A 21192-nucleotide genomic window follows, 5' to 3' on the forward strand; every position below is an offset into this window, starting at 1 on the left:
TGTTATCATTTTGAATTATTTCTCGAGCATTTCTCTCAGCTAGTGATTCAGAAGGTTGAGATCATGGTCCCCGAGTAAACAATCTCAGACTACTAAACTTGCTAAATCGCCTTGAAGTGGGTTTTTTCAGTTTAGCTTTGGTGTCATGTCAGTAATGAGAATGAGCATTGGCTAGACATAACTGAGAATCTCTCAAACTTTTATCGAAGTATCAGAATCTAGCATGGATATTAAAAGTACATTACTGGAGGTTGATCAAATCATACAAATATCTAATTTCTTTTTGGTGAAGCATCAGTGTCTTGCTGCTGTGAGAATGTATGGCGTGTGACAAGACATATCGAAGGAGGGATGATGAATGAGTGGGATCTCATTTTAAAGGGTACTTTGGTAAACTACAAAACTGAGTAAAGAGATGTTGCAGGCCCGGAGTATATTTGTCTCTGCAAACCATATGCACATATACAACTCAGATAGTTTCTCTCTCCTAGTAACATTAAGGGTGTGATTGGCATTAACCAGAGTACAAGTACGGAAATAAGAAGTTGAAAATGGATGAAAAGATTAAAATGAAAACCAGAGTTAATTTTTTCTCTCACTTAATTTAGAGAAATGCATTACTCTGTTTTTATTCTACTTTTTCCCTTTTTAGTGTTAGTGTCACGGTCACCTGAATAAACATTTATTCTGATTGGACAAAAACATCATTGAATATTTCGTTACTCCAATTTATTAACGCTCATTTGTCATCCAATCACATTCTAAGAGCAAAAAATATTTGTCTTATGTTACATTTTTACTGTTAATTATTAAATTCTATCATCCTTTTTATAGACTTTCCCTGGAAAAAACATCCTCAAGGTCCTCACTGTAATTGATAAATGATAAATAAATACAATAAATCCTGAAAAGAATTATATTTCGGTAAAATATCCTCAAAAGAATATATTGATGCTTTTTTTTTGTTTTTATATGTGGCAATATTGTATTTTGTTTCTTATAGCTAACACTACCACAATGCATGTTTCCTTTTCTGTGTGCCTCACACTTTCTTACGGCCTTATCACATTTGTGTGGGAAACAAATTTTGTTATTACGGCATGTTTCCTTATAAAAATGGATTTACTCCAATGTATGCTTTTATAATAGAATTCTTCTATTTTAGAGAAAAATATAGAAGAATACTATTTTTTGCCTCTATATTTAGAAATAAAATAACAATTCTCTATATTTTCTTCTATAAATAGAGAAATTTTATTATAGAAGTTATATTGGAGCAAATTCACCTTTATAATAGAATTTCTCTATTTTAAAGGAAAATATAAAGATAAAAATAGAGATAGGTTAAAAATGGTTCTTAGTATTAAACGTAAATAATATTTCATACAATAACAATAAGGGAAACTGTAACTTAAATATAATATATATAAGCCTTGCTTCCTTCATTCTTTGTATGCTAAAATCAGTGTCAGTACAATTGAATTTTTAAATTAAAGCAAACAAATACTACATCTACAATAATACCATAGAATATATAATACCCATAGTTATTATAGATGGCTAAAACTAGCATATCAGTTTAATATTCATATAAATTTATAGGTTTGATTTGACTGCAGATGATTTTCTATACTGCATGTTGCATGTCTTGTTTGAAAAAAGTTTATGTTAATATGATATTGAATTGCTAGAGGAAACAATGGAAAATGGCTAAGTGGGAAAATAACAAAGAACAAATTGCGACATGGGCAAACATTATCTTACACATATAAAGGAAGAGGAAGAATCTTTGAAGATTTAAATATATTTGGAATTAAATAAGAAAATAAAATAGAAAATCAATTTACTAGAGCAAATATAAGAACAAAGGTGAAAAATACCAAAAATGCTTCAGGTTTCAGTGCAAACACACAGATATAGCAGGAGAGGGTCCCATCTAACATAATTGAGGGAGACTAAATAGTAGTAATATTAAAATGATTTAAGGAAATAAAGACAAACCTCATCAGATTCCTTTTTGTAATAGTTAAATAAATACATAACAATTTTGTTTTTTTGATAATCCAGTATCCGACCACTAAGCGTGATCGAATAGCCCACCGGGCCTAAGCCCATGCCATTACAGAATTTTAAACCTCCACTTAAGGATCTCTGGTTACGCGAAGTGGTCTGGAAGGCGAGAGAAGCCCATGTGAATGCTCTCGTGGCCAACGCAGATCGAACTCAGGGCAGACACTCTTTACCACTAGGCAAACACGCGTTGGTTTACATTACAATTTTGGCCAGCGAAATACACATAATTTATATTACTATTTGACGTAAAACATATTTCATGATGTTTTATATAAAAATGTAATTTAAATATGGACTCTGGATGACTAAAAAATGTGGACTCTGTGACTTATTGCTTGAAGTTGAGCGTAACGAAAAACCAAAATGTCCAGCTCGAATTTTGTCAAAAAAAAAACTTTCTGTAAATCTAACAAAATAAATTGAACCCTATGCTTCTGTTCTTTTTTACCCATAGTGATTAAACATTGGGAAATTAGGCTCTACAACCTTCAAACAAAAGATAATTAGTTCACTATCTAAAATTCCTAAAAAATCGATATATACTGTGCATAATATACATAATTGCCATATTATCCTTCAATTGTGACTTGTATGACCTGCTGAGAATTATTTATTAAAATAAATAATCAATAAACAATATAATAAAGTGTGACCACTGTTGATACACATTTTCTATTCTTCTTCCTCTTTTCACCACATCTTTGTTTCTTCTTCATACGTACAAACACACACCAGTTTATCTCAAACACAGAAAAAAATAAATATTCAGGGCGTACTAAAAATTGAATTTGGAGGAGAAGATGGCACCGTAGAGAATGAGGTGACATCACACTTTTTACTCTGTTTTTATTTTTGTTTCTGTACTTGTTTCTGTTTTTATTTTTATATTGTGTTTATGTTTCTGTTCTTATAATTTATTTCTGTTTTTGTTCTGTTTTTTACTCTGTTTTGTTTATGTTTTAGTGATTCAATGGTGAAGAATTACGATGGAGGACCAGTAGAAGCGTTTCTGTGTCGAAGAAAGAAAAGGAGATAAAAATGATCTTTATATAGTAGTGAAGAATAACGAAGATGAACTAAATGAAAGTGTATCAGCACGTTTGAAAAAAGAAGAACTGAAGAAGATGAACTCGCATTCCATACTATATTCTTCGAACGAAATAGTATACTATTTATTTTCTAATGCAGCTATTTTTGTAAGATTACCATACTATTTGAGACATATTTATATACTATTTTTTTAAAATGTAATAATCTGATGACTGACTGTCAATATTTGAAAACAAGGGAAATTGTTATATCTCAGATATGGATTGACATTTCCTGGTTAGGGTATAGTTTTATCATCTGGATTTAGAGTTTATAATTGACTTTAGGGTTTACTAATTAGTGATTATATAAGGTTTAGTATTTAGAGTAATAAAGATGAATTTGAGGCCAGTATTAGATTTTGAGATTTGTGTTTAGAGTTTAGGATATGTAGTTTATAAACCTATTACACAGGAGGACTCCAAGTGGAATACTATATGAAATAATATTCTATTCATTAGACAATATACCATTTAAGCTTCATATAACTTAAATATTTGTCCATGGGTTCACTAATCCATAGAGGGGGTTAGGGTTTAGTTTTGAAGAGTGGAGAGAATTTAATTTGGGAGTTTGGGTGTAGAAAAAAAAGAATTATGAAATTACGAAATATGAGACTTTGGAAACCCATAAGAGATTGGCATTTCAAATTTGGGGGCACCATAGAAGATGCCATAACATAAGATGATATATATTACTCACTCGACTCTAAATAGAATACTATAGGAAATAGTATTTTAATAGTTACTAAACCATTTAATATACATAAAACATAAATATATGTCCATGAGTTCACTAATCCATAGGGGGTATAGTTTTCCAAATATATGACATGTTCATATTAGGATATGGTATAATAATTTATGATATTTTTTCCAGTCAGCGAAATGTTACACCTATTACAAAGGAAGACTCCAAACAGAATACTATATGAAATAGTATTTGTTACTTTAGTTATTGTACCATTTCACTATATACACTGTAAATATTTACCCATGGATTCATAATCCAAAAGGGGGGGGGGGGGTTAGGGTTTAGTTTTGAATAGTGGGACGATTTAAATTGTGAGTTTGGGTTTAGGGTTTACAATGGTATGATATAGTATGTATTATTTAATGTAGCTATTTATGTAAGGTTACCATAAATGGTACTGAAGTCCCCTGAATTATTGATAGAAAGAATAACGATGGTGAACGAAGTAAAGATGTCACAATTTAGGGTTTAGTATTTAGAAGTTGGGCCTGGGTTAATCCTTATATACTATTTATAAAGTTTCTATACTATGTGGTTACGTTGAGAAAATTGGCAGCATTTTATATAAATTTTATTTGGATTTATAATTTAGTTATTTGAGTTTTAGATTTAGTAACTAGATGATTTGTCTAGAGACTAATATTTGAGTGGAGGGATAAAGTTTAATATGTATGTTCTATATTATGGCTGATAAATTTTAAATATATAATAAAAAATTATAGATTATATTTGGTTTATAGTTTCTTGATTAGGATATATATTTACTAATTAGAGGTAAAACAGTGATGTGGATGATTTTGGTACTGGCGTTGTTAATAGTGTGCATTAAATTTTGGTCACATTTTATTTAGTTACCATCATACGTAAGTTTCTTATTCACCATATATTTGTTTTGGCCATATCATCTCTAACAAGACAAAAATCACTGGATAATTATAGGAAGAAGGGACAGAACCGGATAATAATTGATATAAATGTTAGTTATCACATTATGTCAAAATCAATGGTCTGCACCTAATTAACATATCAAACTTAGACATCTCGCAAATAAGCCCTTAAACATTCTATTGACAGAACTAACCATGGGTAAAAGGGTAAGGATGTCGACTCATGCATCAACATCTAGGAAATGAGGGGTATACTTTTCAATTTTCATGACGTGAAAGTTTTTTTTTTTTTTTTTTTTTTTCATGACGTGAAAGTTAAGTATATGGTTGTTTCTTTGTGGGAAGTATTGGCAATACCATGTGATCAGATATTTCACGCACAAGGCATCTCTAATTTAAAAAAAAAATCTATAACATTACTTTAGTGTCAAAATTATATTATTTTAGTGTAGTTTCTGCACTAAAAAGATTTTTCTATATAACAATAAACTGAACTTTAACACTAAAAATTTATCTTATAATATTATATGTAATTATATTTTTTTATTTATTTAATTGTATCTTTTATTAATAAAATAAGTGAAGAGTAATTTACCGAGGTGGTCAGTATTTTAGCGTGATGAATAGTATCAACCAACTTTTAATTCCAACAACTTATATTGGCAAACTTTAATATTAGCTTTGGTATAACTCTAAATCTAACAACTAAATATTCATATGAGCTTTTGGTTTTTGATATCATCGACAAAGTAGCTATGGTATAAATTGATGTTAGGTATTTCACACGTATTGGACTTTAGGGTTAAAGATAGTTGTAGTTTTTGGGGACACATTATGAGATAATTCTTGTGGAGTTGTAGAGAAGTGGCTACAATAACAGCAGGACTTTAGGGTTGAGAAAGATAAGCATTTGAAAGTTAGGGGAGTAGGAGCAAAAATGCACATGCTCCTCTAAAAAATGCATATCTTAATAGATAAAATGCTAAACTCTTTTTCTGTTGCACGTTCCATTGTTCTTCCTTTTTTATTTTCATTCGATTTATATCTCCAGTACCAACTCAGTATTATAGACAATCCAATTATATCCATAGTTCCCTGGTTTTGGTGTAACGCAATTATAATTTATAAATTTATAAATCGCAAACCGCTAATTACATGCATATATCTATAATGAATAGCTAGACACATACATATGTATTTATTGACAAAAAAGAACCGTGTTAATTAAATCTTCGAAAGTGAATCCATCATTTGCTACACATGGTTAGACATTATTACATGCATTGGTTCAAATTAACGAGTTATATATGCATGCATTTGGCCATTGGTATAGAGAACGAAAGCCTAATATGCCCAGGCCCTCTCTCAACCTTTTATATGTGAATGTGACGAACATAGCTGCAGAATCTGTAAACCTCCCTACGTGTTGACACTTGACAAAAATGATGAAAGCAGATATAGTCGCTTTCAATGCAATTGATTGCACTTTAAAATGCAAAAAGGAAATGAACACCATGATTTTCAGTGCCTTAGGGTTAGAACGGAGAAACGGGCAGGTATTTGTCACTCTCTTATTTACTTAACCCACTTCCTTAGTTTTCTCAGACATACATTCATGTCGTTTCTCATTTATTTCTCCAAGTGCTCAGTAAACAAAGTCTTCATATCTTCCTCATTTTGCATCAAAGTTGGTCCCAAAAGATGTACAAAAACCTAACCCACCTCAGATTTTAGATTTCTGTAGTGCTTCTTCACTTTCATACGCAAACGATGCTTTCTTTTGATATTTTATATTTTTATGTTATGTGTCTATATAGACTTGCCTCAATCAACCTATTTAATTCTCTTTTCACGTATCGACATTCATTTAATAAGTATGTTGATACATCATAGACCTGTTCCAATCTATAAATGTTTAATTAAGAAATTTGAAATGTATGTATTACAAGTATTAATCAAATGGTCATGAAACATGTCTAATTTCTGTGTGGGTTTCCGCTCATACACCTTTTATGATAAAGTTTTTTTTTTGCTAAAACCTTTTATGATAAAGTTCTGAATTTCTATATATAAATGCAGTGGATTTACCAATTTAATTGATCAATTAGACCATACAGTTATTATATTTTTGGATGATAAAAAACTCAAATAAAATAAATTATATGTTTAAATAATAAAAATTACAATAAAATATATCAAAACACATAATATATAAATATAATATATAAACAACAATAAATCTTGCGCTAATTTTATGTTACTGCAATTTTGAAATTAAATATGAAAATTTTAAAATTTAATTTTATATATATATATATATATATATATATATCAATTTTTGCACTAAAACCATGTTACTTTAATTATTGTATTAACATGTTAATGTTCTAAAACCATGTTTTAACCATTTTAAATCAATAAAACCATGTTTTAACCATTTTAAATCAATAAATAAAAAACATTAGAATTTATCGAAATACGCATCTCTTCTATTATGAGACATATTTAAAATATATTATTACATATTTGCATAATACTTATTATTATTAAAAGACACACACACACATATATATAATTTAAATAAATGTAAAAATCATTTGACAAAAATAAAAAAAGTAGATAATAATAGTTTTTGTATTGTTAAAGTTGTAAGTAAAATAAAATTGAAAAATTATTTATAAAAGCAGATAAATATATTTTAAAGTTCAATATTTGTACTTCGTAACAAAATCATTTATTGGTAAAAGAAAAACAAAAAAAAACAGATCAACACCACCAAATCTAGCAGGTGATATCTGCATGTAAATCTCTTATTTTTTCCACAAAAAAATAAAAAATATTAAACTATATGCAAATCTCCCGCTGATTGCTTTTTAAGAGTAGAAACACGTGAATGGTAACCAGTGGCGGAATCAATGTACAATCATGGTGGTTTATTGACCCATGTCAGTTTTTGCAAAAAAAAAAATTACTTGTATTTCCAAAGAAAAATTTAATGAATTTTGTATAATGACCCTTGCAAAATATATTTCTTATCATGTTGACCCCTCTAAAATAAAATTCTGCCTCCGCCACTGATGGTAACTCTTGGACATGAAAACTGCCTTTCTCCCGCTCTATTCGAACATTGTAATAACAACAAGTGAAAATAGGCAGATCAGCACTTTTTGTCCGAATCTAAGAGCATCTCCATTGAGAACTCTTAAGGGAGGTTCACACCTTTTTCAAAAAAAATATATTAAAATAAACAAATCTCATGAATCTCTCTCTCCCGAAACGGTGAACCTCTCTTTTCTGAAGTTCATCACTGTAGCGTGGGCCTCACGTGTCGTGGCGGCCCACGATTAGTCTATTTTTCTTTTTTTAAATCAAAAAAGAAATGAAAAATTTAATAATTAAAAATTAAAAAGATGAACCCCTTTTGGGATTCATCGAATGGAGATGCTCTAACTAATGATGAAACGATGTTTGTTTATGACCTCGTTATAAGTGTAACGGTCACGGACCAAAACGACATCATAATAGTACTTTTCCCATCACTCTATAAACTCATGCCAAGCAATTATAGCTTTGTATTTAATTTACGTGAAAACCTTTTCCAAACCTAACAATTAATTATTGCCTACAATCTACATTTAGTTTTTTAGCATGTTACATTGATTGCTTTCATCAATAAAATGTTTGAACTATCTCAGTTTAAGCTTCACGAAAAAAATTGTAGACAGACAAGCAAAATAACTCTTCATACACGAAAGTTATTGATTTGACCAAGTTTTTTATACGTGGGCGTATTCTATATACTTAAAATGGTACTCTTTCTGTTTTATATCAACTATTGTTTTAGGTTTTAAATTTATTTCATTATAAGTGATGTTCTATGTTTTCAAGGCAAATATTAAATATTTTTCATTTTCATTTTAATTTTTAATTTATTATTTAATAAAATTAAACAAAATAATATATTAAATAGAATTAAAATAGAAAATTTAATTATTTTTTATGGATACTTTAATAAAACAAAACGCATGGAGTAAATGGTATACTGATACTGCAAACGGTTCTATGAGACATGAACTTTTTATTTTTTCAGCGATTACCGTGATTAATCATCACATAAAATATGGTAATAAAAAGAGGAGAACTAGGAAAACCACGTAATTTAATACACAAAAATATCAGATAAAATGTTTATTGTTCTAAAAAATGATTATTTTCTTAGTTTATTATATAAACCCCCTTTTCAAACTCTATGATCCCCTCCGTCAGTATTCGTTGACGACATGTAACTCACCACAAGAGATGTCTCTTCCGTCGCAGCTGCGGGAACCACTTCAAACTGTCCTTTGCAAGTTTGACAAGTAACTTGCATAATCGTTGAGCTTATCTTCTTCATAGATTGTTCCTTTAAAAGCTTAGCTCTCTTAAGCTCAGTTTGTGCTTGTTGCCTTATCTTCTTCGCATTCTCAAACTCATTTTCCGCTATCTCTCGTTGTCTCTTTGCTTCTCTTTTAGCTTCCTCCGCAGAAGCTTTCTCCTTCATCGCTACATTCATGATCTGTTCACTCGCTATTATTTCTTTTATGCGATCAAAATTGTTGTAGTGATGATAGGATGATGATGGAGCAATGGAGAGGTTTAAGCTTGTGGCGTCATGACTATGATGATGATGATGAAGAGATGGTTCTTTAACTTGGTGTTGTTGGTTTTGTTGATTAGGGTTTATATTTGGCGTCAATGGAAGAAGCTGAAGTTCGAGGTTGAGATTTGATGAGTTGGTGAGAGCTAAAGGCGCTAAAGATGAGTTTCTGATATGAATTGGACGTCCTTCTAAAGGTAGAGGAGTCGCAACCACAGCCGCACCACCGTAGTTCGTTTCGGTAGATGGAGTGCTTGCCGTTGAGGCGGTTCTAGAGGAGCAGGCCGTGACAATGACGGCGGTTTGTGGCGGTGGCGGTGGTTCCTGGCGAACGTTCCTTACAGAACAGTTATCTTGATGTTCAATAAAATTCTCCACCCTAAAAGAAAAGAAAAACTTTAAAAAATGATTTCATATGATATAGGGTCAAAGTGGTTATATATTTTGGTAAACTTTTTTTTTTCTTTTTGTTAACTATATATTTTGGTACAGTTATAATTTAATATAGAGTTTATTTGTTTAAGCCTATGAGATCACTTGGAATCATATACAATACTACACGAGTTTAGGTCCACTAAAAAGCCTTCAAATATATAATTCTATAGAGATTGGGGTCAATGTCATTAACCTAGTTAATTATAAGTTTCTTTTTTCTGCTCAACAATTAATTAAATTTCTTTTCATGTCACAAACCAAACAAAACAGTCAAATAGAGATCTTAAGAGACTGATGCATGCATATTGATCTCCTAACTATACAAACTACCAGAGCCGGTTTCTTGTATATTAATCAATATATATATATATATACAAGTTTTACCTGGAGAAGACGCGACCACAGTCACAAGAATGACCTCTAGTGCCACAAGTTTTGAGATGAGCTTTGTAATCTGATTGAACAGCATAACCTTTAGAACATTTCTCACAAACCCACTGCTTATGGTTGCTGTGCTTTCGTCTGAAATGTTTTTTTATTCCGACAAGATCTCCAAGAGCATGAAAAGGATCATGGTGAAAACAAGTGGGTTCAGGGCAAACATAGACTCGTTTCTTCACCTCTATGTTGCTGTCTCTCTTCAGAAGCTTCCATGGAACCTTGTGACGTCTTCGATGCATCTGGAGATTTTGATCTCTTTGAAACCCTTGGTTACAGATCTCACATATGTATCTATCTGATTCAAGAAGAGTTCTTGGTGATAGTGACACAACTTCTGCATCTGGATCTGAAGCGAAAAAACAAAACCTATTATAAACACACATGTTTTTATTTCGAGAAACATTACTAATTTGAGATTTTTTCACTTTTTATTTAAAATGTTTAATTTTTCAAGGGGGTTTAAGAGTCCATTAATACCCCCTATAAGTTTTAAATTGGTAATATGAAAAACATAAAGAAAATTTTAAATAAAACCCATCACAAAACATGGCTTTGATTAAACATGGATTTTTAATGGAGTGTAACTTAAATTGTAGCCTATCAAAAGAAGTTCGTCAAAAAAAACCTATCAAAAGAATATGTCTTTGGTTAAACATTAATAAGAGTGTGTTTTAATGGAGTTTAAGAGAAAACCAGGTAAAGTACCAATGATGCCCATGAGTTGAAATTGGACAAGGAAATAAATACAGGAAATAAAAGTTGAAACTTAAAACTAAATTTTTATGTAGTGGGTCTTTATTATTACCTGGTGTACCTGCAGGTCTTCTTTTCCTCTTTTGAGTGGACGTCTTTGTGGTGGTGACCCCATTTTCTGAAGAAGAGAGGAAAGGTTCAGAAGAAGAAAAAACCACACAGCGTGTGTTAGTAGTGTTCTTGTTGGAAGCAGCATCATCCAACATCACCACTGCTCCTTGATCTGTTTTCATCAGTCACTTCTTTTCTTTCTCTATTTCTTTTTGACTTTATTGTATTTGGATGGTAGAGATTGATTTAATGAAACAAGACTCAGAGACAAAAACAAAAATAAGAATAAGAAGAAATTTTGAAGATAGTGGGAGATTCAGCTTTACAAATAAGAGTAAGGAGCAATAAAGAGAGAGGAAGAGATAGGGGAGAAAAGTTCTTCTAAGCTTTCTGCATCAAAAGCTTTTCAAAACTTTTTCTTATTAGACTCTTCAAAGTTCTCCTATGTTATATGTTTATGAAAGCTTTTTCTCTCCCTCTAGTTCACTCTTAGCTATTTCGAATCATTAACCTTTCTCTCTCATATATACACTTGAGAGTTTAGAGCAAGTTAGGGGGCTTTGATGTCTATATTGCCTCTGCTTATAAAGCTCATTGCACTGTTCCATCATTACATACACTCATGGACGGAGATAGAGATAGGGATGTGTTTATTCAGATTTACATTTGGATTTTTCTTTTTTGTTATTTTGTATTTATATTTAAGACTTTGTTTCTTAGAGTATGTTGCATATAATGATTTTTGGCTTGGACCCATATCTTGTCTGATTGATGAATTTGTCTGATTTCCTTGAACCTTATAAACTATTTTTAAGCATTTTAAAAACATTGTAAATTTACCGTTATTCTCACTAAATTTACCTGACGTATGAAAGAAATCATTTAGATAAGATATTGCTTTCATTAACAAACTATAATGTGTGTGGAATTTTTATATCCATTAATAGTACTCAGTAACTAAGCGGCTATTTATTTCGATACAAAATCGAATTTAGGATTACCAAATACTCCTAATGCATGTGTTAAATGGGCTCACTCTTAAAGATGAAACAACTACGTAACTAGGTTAATATGCTTTTTCCAACAAAAAAACTCGGTTAATATATTTATAGTCTGGTTAATTATATTTTAACTGTCACTCTCAAGTCCTATAAATAGTGTGATTTTACATCACTAATACAGCTTGGTGTTCCATCGTTGTTAAAGCAGTCCAATAATATATAGCCAATTTTAGAAAATTTGTCATTGTTAACTATATATGAAATGATATGTCATCATTTTTCAAAGGTTGGTCCACAGAGACATGACTACATGTTAAGATTCTTTTCGAATTACACTTGGAAACAAAGGAGAGGAAAAAGGTGTATGGTTCTTGTGAATAATCCAAGGATAATTGTATAATTGCATTAAATACCAAACTCTATAACTTTCAAGTTTCAATTATGTTAGACAAACTATTATTTCTATTTGGCTTATGTATTGGATGTACGCTGCTCAAGGGAAGAATTATATATAAAGAGATTTTTTTATAAATATATATATATATATATATATATATACATACAAGAATGGTCCTGAGGCTATATAGCTAAATAAAACAATGGATTAAGGTTTCCAAATTTTTTTGAAAATTTTATATTGAAAAAACCCTTAAATATTTGAAATTTTTTTTTTGTTAAAACCCTTAATAAAATGTTTCATGCCTCCAATATCTCAGGGATGCCCCTGTATACATAGTAAAATACAGATGATTCATAAACCGAAATACCTGCTTAGCATAATAATTCAAGCCAAGAATAAATGGGAAAGTATTAGTATTAATTAAGGCCTTTTCTAAAAAAGGGTATTATTAATTTACTTAGTTCCAGAAAAAATAATATTAATTTATCAATATAAACTCTACTGGATCTCAAATAAATTATTCGATCTCGCACGTGACCTTTCTCTCCACCATCCATTGATGTTTTCTTTTAGGCTTTTCCTTTCTTCCGAGACATTTCCTTAGGCAGGTTTTATTAACAGATCTAAAATTGAGGGGGGAAAAGTATATGATCTAATATAATACTCCCTCTGTTTTTTATTGTAAGTAGTTTATGCAAACTTTATTTGTTTCAAATATAAGTAGTTTTCATAATTTTAAATAATTTCTATTTTTATTGAGTTAAGTGTGACCAATCAAATAATATTTACTTATTTATGATTGATTTAATTACACCTAATTTATACATCCAATGCTACTTTTGAGAAAATTAATGACTTTCTTAATATTTGTGCATTCATCTAAAACTACTTATATAAAAAAAACAGAGGGAGTATATCTTATTTTGACACAATTTTTAATTTTATATATTCCCGATGAAGGGATTATAACATTCACAGACAATTGTTTTAAAGAAGTTTTATATTGAATTTCCAATTAAAGCCTTTTTACTTAGACTATCTTTAGTTGAAAACAAAATTCATTAAAAACTTTTGTTTTTACAAATGAGAGTTCTAAAAACAAACAAACATGTTATTATAGCTATAGCTAGACGTATTGGAAATCAGTTTTGGTGAGTAAATTTTATTAATTTAGGTGAAATATTTTAGTTAACCATATCAATAGTTGCTTGGAGGTTTTTCAGACTCTATATATATGTTTTCCGGACTTCAAGATTTGTTACATTTCGGGAGCGCAAAATGGGATTGTAGATTCGTTAGCTAAAAATATTCGTTCATTTTATAGATCTATTTTCTTTGTTAGTTGTTATATTCCGGTCTGATTACACACGCCACCTTAAGTTTGAGTAATCAAATAACCGTTTGTTGCAAAAAAAACTATATAGCCAATTAGAATGACATTGATCAAACAGTTGATCCAAAACTAAAGGTTTACACAGAACATTAAAATTTGAAATTAGAATATAAAAAATTTCTACTAACTCTTTCCAGGACCGTCTCCTTATATGTTCAAATTTCCAACTAAGATATATGGTTTGTTGAAATGTATGTTGTTAGAAAAACATAAGCCATAATTTATGTTTTTTCTTGCATTTCTCAAATCGTTACAATGTTAATTTAAATGCTCCAGTTACATATTCTAAAAGACAGTCTCCCTCTTTGAATTGGCTTTAGGATATTGACGTATATAATCTTAGAATCTTAATAAATATTGGTTTATAATATATAACAAATTGGATAACCATAATAAACTGAAAGAACGCTAAATATGAGTATGAAATTTGAGTTGGAAAGAGAGATCAAATCACATGCTCCAAATTTACAAAGTAAAGAAATGCCATCATCTCTCCCAACTCCTCTCTTTGATTCTCTTTATCTTTTCAACTTATATTCATTTATCTATACATATACTTATTTTTGAAAATTAAATAAAGCAGATTTATTATTTATATGGAAAAGGAACATTCCCAATTCACCATTACTCATGTTATTCGGATATTTTGGTCTCATGGCTTCAACCTCACGTTTGGCATACATCCATAAATTCTTTTAGAAAAAAAGGCGGCCAAAAATACAAGATCTACAATACAAACGAGTATGTGTAGATATTGAACTAGTAAATACTATTCAAAATAAAATCTAATTAAGTTAAAATAAATTTCCAGCGAGTAAAAAAGCTTTGTTAACATGTAATTAGTTGTTGGACAGAAAGAGCTTTGGGCCAGATGGTTATCCACCGGACGTATTTTCGAATTAATGTTATGATGAAGTGAATGTTTGGGCCTCCAAATGATTCGTATATGAGAACTCCAGACGTATGTAGAATTTGCTTCTTTTTGATTGTTTGGCAACAAGAAATATTGGACATTAAACTTGGCATTTCTATAGAAAATATGTTTGATACTTGATTCTTGTTTTATGAGAGTTATGTTATGTTACTTGTGCAAAACCAAAACAAACGATATGTTTGTGAGGACATGCCAAGTGATGCAGCCTCTCATATTAGAATATTAGAATGGTTTAGTCATGTTGGTTTAATCCCCGGTTTACTTGTTATCTTAACCGGGAACCATTTCACTATATAAGTGACGTTGTACACATTTGTAAGAAAAGATCAATATACAATAATACAAAATAGGTTGTTACATCGTTTTCTTCATCTACACTTTGTTTACTCACAGACACTATCAGTCTCTTTCTCAAACTTGAGTCGACTTTTGAACTGAACGATAAACTTTTCAGCTTTAGAATCTATGTCGTTGTCCCCGGAATCTTCAGAACTAAGACTAGCATTGCTAGCCATCCTAACGTAGTTGCTTCTATAAGGTGTCATTTTGAATGGCGGCGAAGAAAAAGAAGAACGGGGAGATGACTGTAGAAAAGACCATGAAGGTGACAAAGATGAACATGGAGACGTAAAAGAAGAAGGCGGAGACAAAGGTGGAGATAGCAAAGAAGAAGGCGGAGACGAAGGTGGAGATAGCAAAGAAGAAGGCGGTGACGAAGGTGAAGATAGCAAAGAAGAAGGAGGAGACAATGGCGGAGACGACGGCAGCTCAAAAGCCACATATGATGATTGAGATGGCAGATCTTCGACCTCAGTTGAGTACACTTTGCTGCTCTTGGAGAAGATGTACCAGACAAAGGCGGCTAAACAGAGAAGAATAGCGAGCACGTTCCATCGTTTGTCGATAAAAATGAGCCAGCCAATGTGCATGACACGGAGAGTGAAGGGAAAGAGGAAGTGGATGGTGGAAACTGAACAAAACGCAACGTAATACAAGAGTATAGCGTATAAAGCAATGTTCCCCCATTTTTCTTCTTTTTTTGTTTCTTTAGTTAGATTTGCAAAGAAAGTGACACAAGATTAAGGAAAGAAAAACGTGATCGTCTCTTTATCTGTATGGCTGTTAAACTACTTGAGAAAGAAAGAGTTCGATTTATCCGTTATTTAGGGCATCTCCAATGGCACTTTATAATCTCCTCTATATTTTACACTAAAATGGAGTAATTCTATTATAGAGTTGGATTTGCTCCAATTGTTCACTCTATAATAGAGTTACTCTATAAATAGAGTGAATTATAGAGTTATGTTGATTTTCACTCTATATTTGGGGTGGAAAAGCAACATAACTCTACAATTCACTCTATTTATAGAGTAAGAGCATCTCCAACCCAACTCTATTTTTCACTCTAAAATAGAGTTTAAAGTAAAAAATGCTCCAATCGTAGTCTATTTCTTACTCTATAATAGAGTGAAAAATAGGTTTACTCCAAATATAGAGTAAGTTGTTTTTTTTTTGTTCATCACTCTATTTTCTACTCTAAAATAGAGTACCATCGGAGCAAACTCGATCTCTATTATAGAGTCACTCTATTTTAGAGTAAAAAATAGAGTGAATCCTTGGAGATGCTCTAACTCTATTATAGAATGAACTATTAAAGCAAATCCAATTCTATAATAGAGTTAATCTATTTAGTGTAAAATATAGAGGAAATTATAGAGTGCTATTGGAGATGGTCTTATATATACTAGTATAATATAAGTAGGAAGGGGGGAGGAAGAAGGCTAATAACAATTAATAAAGAAGAAGACCGACTCCCTTGACAATTATTTTATTATCTAACCATAGAACCAACCGTACAAACTACACTTCGACTGGGTCCTACATGCGCTTCGTGGCCACGGCCAATCCACGGTTTTGTTTGAACATCGACGACCGTCGGAGGAGGTCATCCGATGAGATCTGTGAAGTATCAACTGAAAAATAACTTCTCTCTCCATAGGTTAATTGTTTATTAGAATCTTCTTAATTAGAAAATGGATTATTTGCTGATAACTAAAAAAGTTAATTAGATTTTAGTGAGAAATAGGAAAAAATGAGGAGAGAAAGTATTTTTGATTATATAGTGAATTCATGTTTTTCCATAAATTCACTATATAAACAAGGTTTTGAATTTAAATGTAGGACTCTTCTGTGATGGACAGATTTATAATTAAAACCATATATTTTTTTCATTTTTCGTATATAAACTATACTTATTTATTCATTTACTTTTATCATATTTCTTCTTATAATAATTTATTTTTTCACGGGCAATATTTTCATGTTTACTATTTTTTGATACCATTATTCATTTTTTGTCATAAATTTGAAATCCCCTATATATTATTTGGGAAGACTTTAAAAAATATGAACTTCAATTTTGTAAGAATTATAAAACTATCACATCCTATGTTGCGATTTTTTAGGAGCTCAAAAATCATACGTGGCAATCTTATAAAAGATTTGAGCAAACCATAGTGTTAAAAAAAATATTCGACTATTAGGGATGTGTGGCATATGATTTGATTATATGATATGTTAATTGAACTCCATCGCGAGGTTCGTATTCTTTTCAATGCTATTAAAACTCTCCTATGCCGCTGTAAAGGTGATGAACACCATTCCATGTTTTTCTCATACAATATTATAACTTTTCAAATCCTAAAAAAAATTAAATCAAGGGCCAGTAGGTTCGAGCATCTCCATATCATATCATTGAGATTCTATATGCAGCATCGTAAACTAACCGAGAGGTTCGAGCATTGATATATCGTATCATGATCAGTAAGGCTCATATCTTGACGTAACTACCCAAGAGCTAAATTATATGATTGAGTATTAGGGGTGTTAAACGTTTACGGTTTCTACAAAATGAATGTCTCTGTTTTAAAGGGGATATTCATGGTAATCTTTGATAATTTAAAGTCAGAAGATCAGATTCTCTAAAAGCAGTTTGATTTCTTTTACATTTCGTGTTAGAGGTATAGTCCAATATCTAAACTAGTGTTACATGTGGACGTTGGCTGAACATGTATATGTATGTAAAAGAGGAAGCCTCTTTGACATCGCCAACTTTGGACATTGAAGAACAAAAATTCTATGAAATATGTTCTTGAGTTAAGGTCAGTTCTTTGTGCATTTGTATCAAACTGAACCGAATAAAAATAAAAATAGACTAACCAGTCTACCAGTATCACGAAGAAAATAAAGGTTAATTTAAATGTTGTAAAGATTATGTATATTCAATTATCAAATCGCCTTTAAATAATATAACTTTCTTTTGTAGTTATGTATAGTATATTATCGTATTAATTTGCATTGATGCATATGAGAATATTATAACAATGGAATTTTGTATGATATAGACTAAAATTTTTTCACCAAGGCTTAAATCATTATTGCTATATCAAATTTTAGGATAATTATGTGCATCGATGAAAGATCATTTAATGTAATTTATGAATTTTTTTTTTGATGAAGAGTAGTTTGATTTCATAGACTTCACTATAATTGGTAAATTTATTTGTATATTTATCTTTTATGTTATTTAAAAGTATCTATAAAACTTTATTAGTTTATTATGATGATGATTCTTTTTACATGTGTGGTTTGGTGATAGAACATATAACAAATTTAGAAAGTACCAAATCATTTGTTGTAATAAAATAAGTAAATTATATCTTTTCGATGTTATAAAAAAGTAAATTATATCTTTTGATTAATTTAAGATTTGAAAGCAATTAAAAAATTGCAATTGAAATTAAAAAATATGTTAAAATTTGAATTAATAGGATATATATTAGTTCATACAAATATGCGGGTCACCATCTAATATATAGTTATTTGGAATTAAATCCTGCATTTTCTAATTAACTCATATGTAACCTATGTAGTTCTTGTATTGTTTCTAGATGTTATTAGTTTAAAGAATTTCCAAGAGCAACTTTATTTTTAAAGGTTTGCTAAATTTCAGAGAGTGTTTCTCTCTCATAGTAAAATCGTAAATCTAATTTTAAAAACTATTAACATTTTCATTTTAGTCATCAATATTAATAAAATTGGTTATAATTTAATTTTTTAACAAATAATAAAACACATGTCAAAAGTATTATATACAAAATTGATTAACAAAACATCATATTTTAATAAATGATAACTGAAAAACTTGAACTAAATAAAAATCTTTATAAATAAAATACAAAATTACTCAATATAAGTGTAATGTTCTTATATTCGATTAACTAATGAATTTTAGTAATATATTAATCATTTTGTTAGCTATTAAAAGAAATATTAGTGAATAAAATTATGGAGGCTAAGACAATAAATATAAAACTTCATAAAATTATTTGGAAAATAAATAAATGTAAAAACTGAAATAATATATAAAGTTTTGAACAGTGACATTTCAAATATAAAATTTTACTATTAAAATTTTTAAATTTTAAATTTTACTAATAGCCCAGCCCGATTAGAAAGAACAATCGTCTTCTTCAATCTACATAAACCGACAATAGCGTTGAATGGAGGTTGTGTGAGAACAACATTCCAGAGGGATCTCTTGGTTGAACTTCTTTCGCGTCGTTTTATTTGAGACTCTTCTCCTCCGTCACGGATCCCTTATAAGTTCAATCATTGTCATTAATGTCCATCTCCCCCACTCCTTCCACAATGTCACATTCATTGCATCTCTCATTTTCTTCCAGTCGGTAAATCTGGAGCTATAAATAGCTTAGTTTGTCTTCGTGAAATTCATCACTTTGATCCTCGCAATCATATAGACACCAAATCCTTACGCAGATTATAGTGGCGAAATTCTCTCTCCTTCTTGCTGACTTCAGAGACGATGACTGCAGCACCACCGCCGAGCTGCGGCTTCTGAAGATTTGGAAGGCAGAAATGTGACCAGTCCTCTGTTCCACGATCCACTTCACCAATCCTCCGTTCTTTTCTGACCACACAAGAAGAAGATCCTCGACCCAAGCGAGAATAGCTTATGTCCTTGACACCTGAAAACGAGTTCCACTATTTTAGAATCTCAAATCGGTGTTGAAGGTATCCTCAAGTATATGATTCTTTGTATAAAAGGATATATGTATGCGTGAAGGAAGTGCTTTCTTTTGTTCATTGTGAGCGAAATGTATCCTATAACATTGCTTTTATACATTGATTTTTTTCTCAGATATGCACATAAATATATCAGAGTATGAATGAGCCAACATATTGATTCATGTTACAATCAGTTAAGCAACAAAGAAAATATAACAATGCAAGATTCAGAAGGAAACAATGCAATTTCTTGATCAGTTTCATAGTCTACAGCAACAAACTCACAACTTAACTATCAAAATATAACTTTATTGTCTAGCATGATTCATAAACCGTAATACAAAATTTATATCCATCATAGGAGTTGTTTAGGGGATTTATAGAGAGAACACTAACCTGTCAATTGTTAATCATTAGTTGCATCTGGCACTTAAACCAGCTAACTGGGAATTTATTGACTATCCACATGAAGCGTTAGACAAAATCAAATACAGTACTATCAAAAGTAGTTTATACATAAGCCCTTTTCAAGAAAAAAAAAACAGTTTATACATTTGAAGTAAGAGTCAAACTGTGACCTATGATCTATAGCTGAAGGCATGCAATCAAACTAACAGTACTGGTTTACAACATAGCTCTTTTGAACATCCTCATTTTTAATGTAAACAAAACTCTACTTTACCAGAGATCTATCAAGATCACAACTCAAATTTGAATAATTTGGACAATCTGAGATTAAACATCAAGAAATTTCAATTTCCATAACCACACTAAATGAACATATTTGAAGAAGATCTTTTGTTTGAAAAGAAGATTTTCAGAACTCATATCAGATTAATGGGATGCGTTACCTTATGGAAGGCTCAATTTTCGCCGAAGATCTGATACTTTTTTCTTTTCTGCTTTGTTAATTAAACGTGAATTGTAAAAAATTATGATACACAGCAGCACAGAAAGAGACCCCCACACACTAAAGAGTTTGCCTCTAATGTTTATGCTAATTTAAGAGACTGCGAGTCGTTTTCCCTCTACTAAACCGGCACACGTTCTGTTTCTCAGAAAGTAAATTTTCAGTGTCGTACCTTTTTTTTCAGTACCGGCACACGTTCTGTTCGGTATCGTACTTTAAAAAAATAAATACTATCAAAAACAAACAACTTTATCAAACACAGATTTAGACTCCTGTATCAAAAACAAACAACTTTAACAAAATGAATACTATCAAAATAAATACTATCAAAGTATGGTTAAGGTGGAA

General features: G+C 30.6%; 1 protein-coding gene across 2 annotated transcripts; it reads right to left on the minus strand.

Annotated features, from left to right (window-relative positions):
- Positions 1-8922: 8922 nt before the first annotated feature.
- LOC108852241 (zinc finger protein SHOOT GRAVITROPISM 5) lies at positions 8923-11758 on the minus strand. Of its 2 annotated transcripts, none has more exons than XM_018625744.2 (3): positions 11120-11758; positions 10258-10660; positions 8923-9817 (listed from the first exon to the last, which is right to left on the minus strand). In XM_018625744.2, the coding sequence occupies exons 1-3, from the start codon at positions 11298-11300 to the stop codon at positions 9043-9045; spliced, it is 1359 nt and encodes a 452-aa protein (XP_018481246.2). In that variant the 5' UTR covers positions 11301-11758; the 3' UTR covers positions 8923-9042. The 2 variants fall into 2 exon arrangements, with proteins under 2 accessions (XP_018481246.2, XP_018481247.2); XM_018625745.2 differs by lacking the exon at positions 11120-11758 and adding an exon at positions 11020-11073.
- Positions 11759-21192: the final 9434 nt, after the last annotated feature.

This window comes from Raphanus sativus, chromosome 4 (assembly GCF_000801105.2).
Source record: "Raphanus sativus cultivar WK10039 chromosome 4, ASM80110v3, whole genome shotgun sequence".
Taxonomy (NCBI): domain Eukaryota; kingdom Viridiplantae; phylum Streptophyta; class Magnoliopsida; order Brassicales; family Brassicaceae; genus Raphanus; species Raphanus sativus.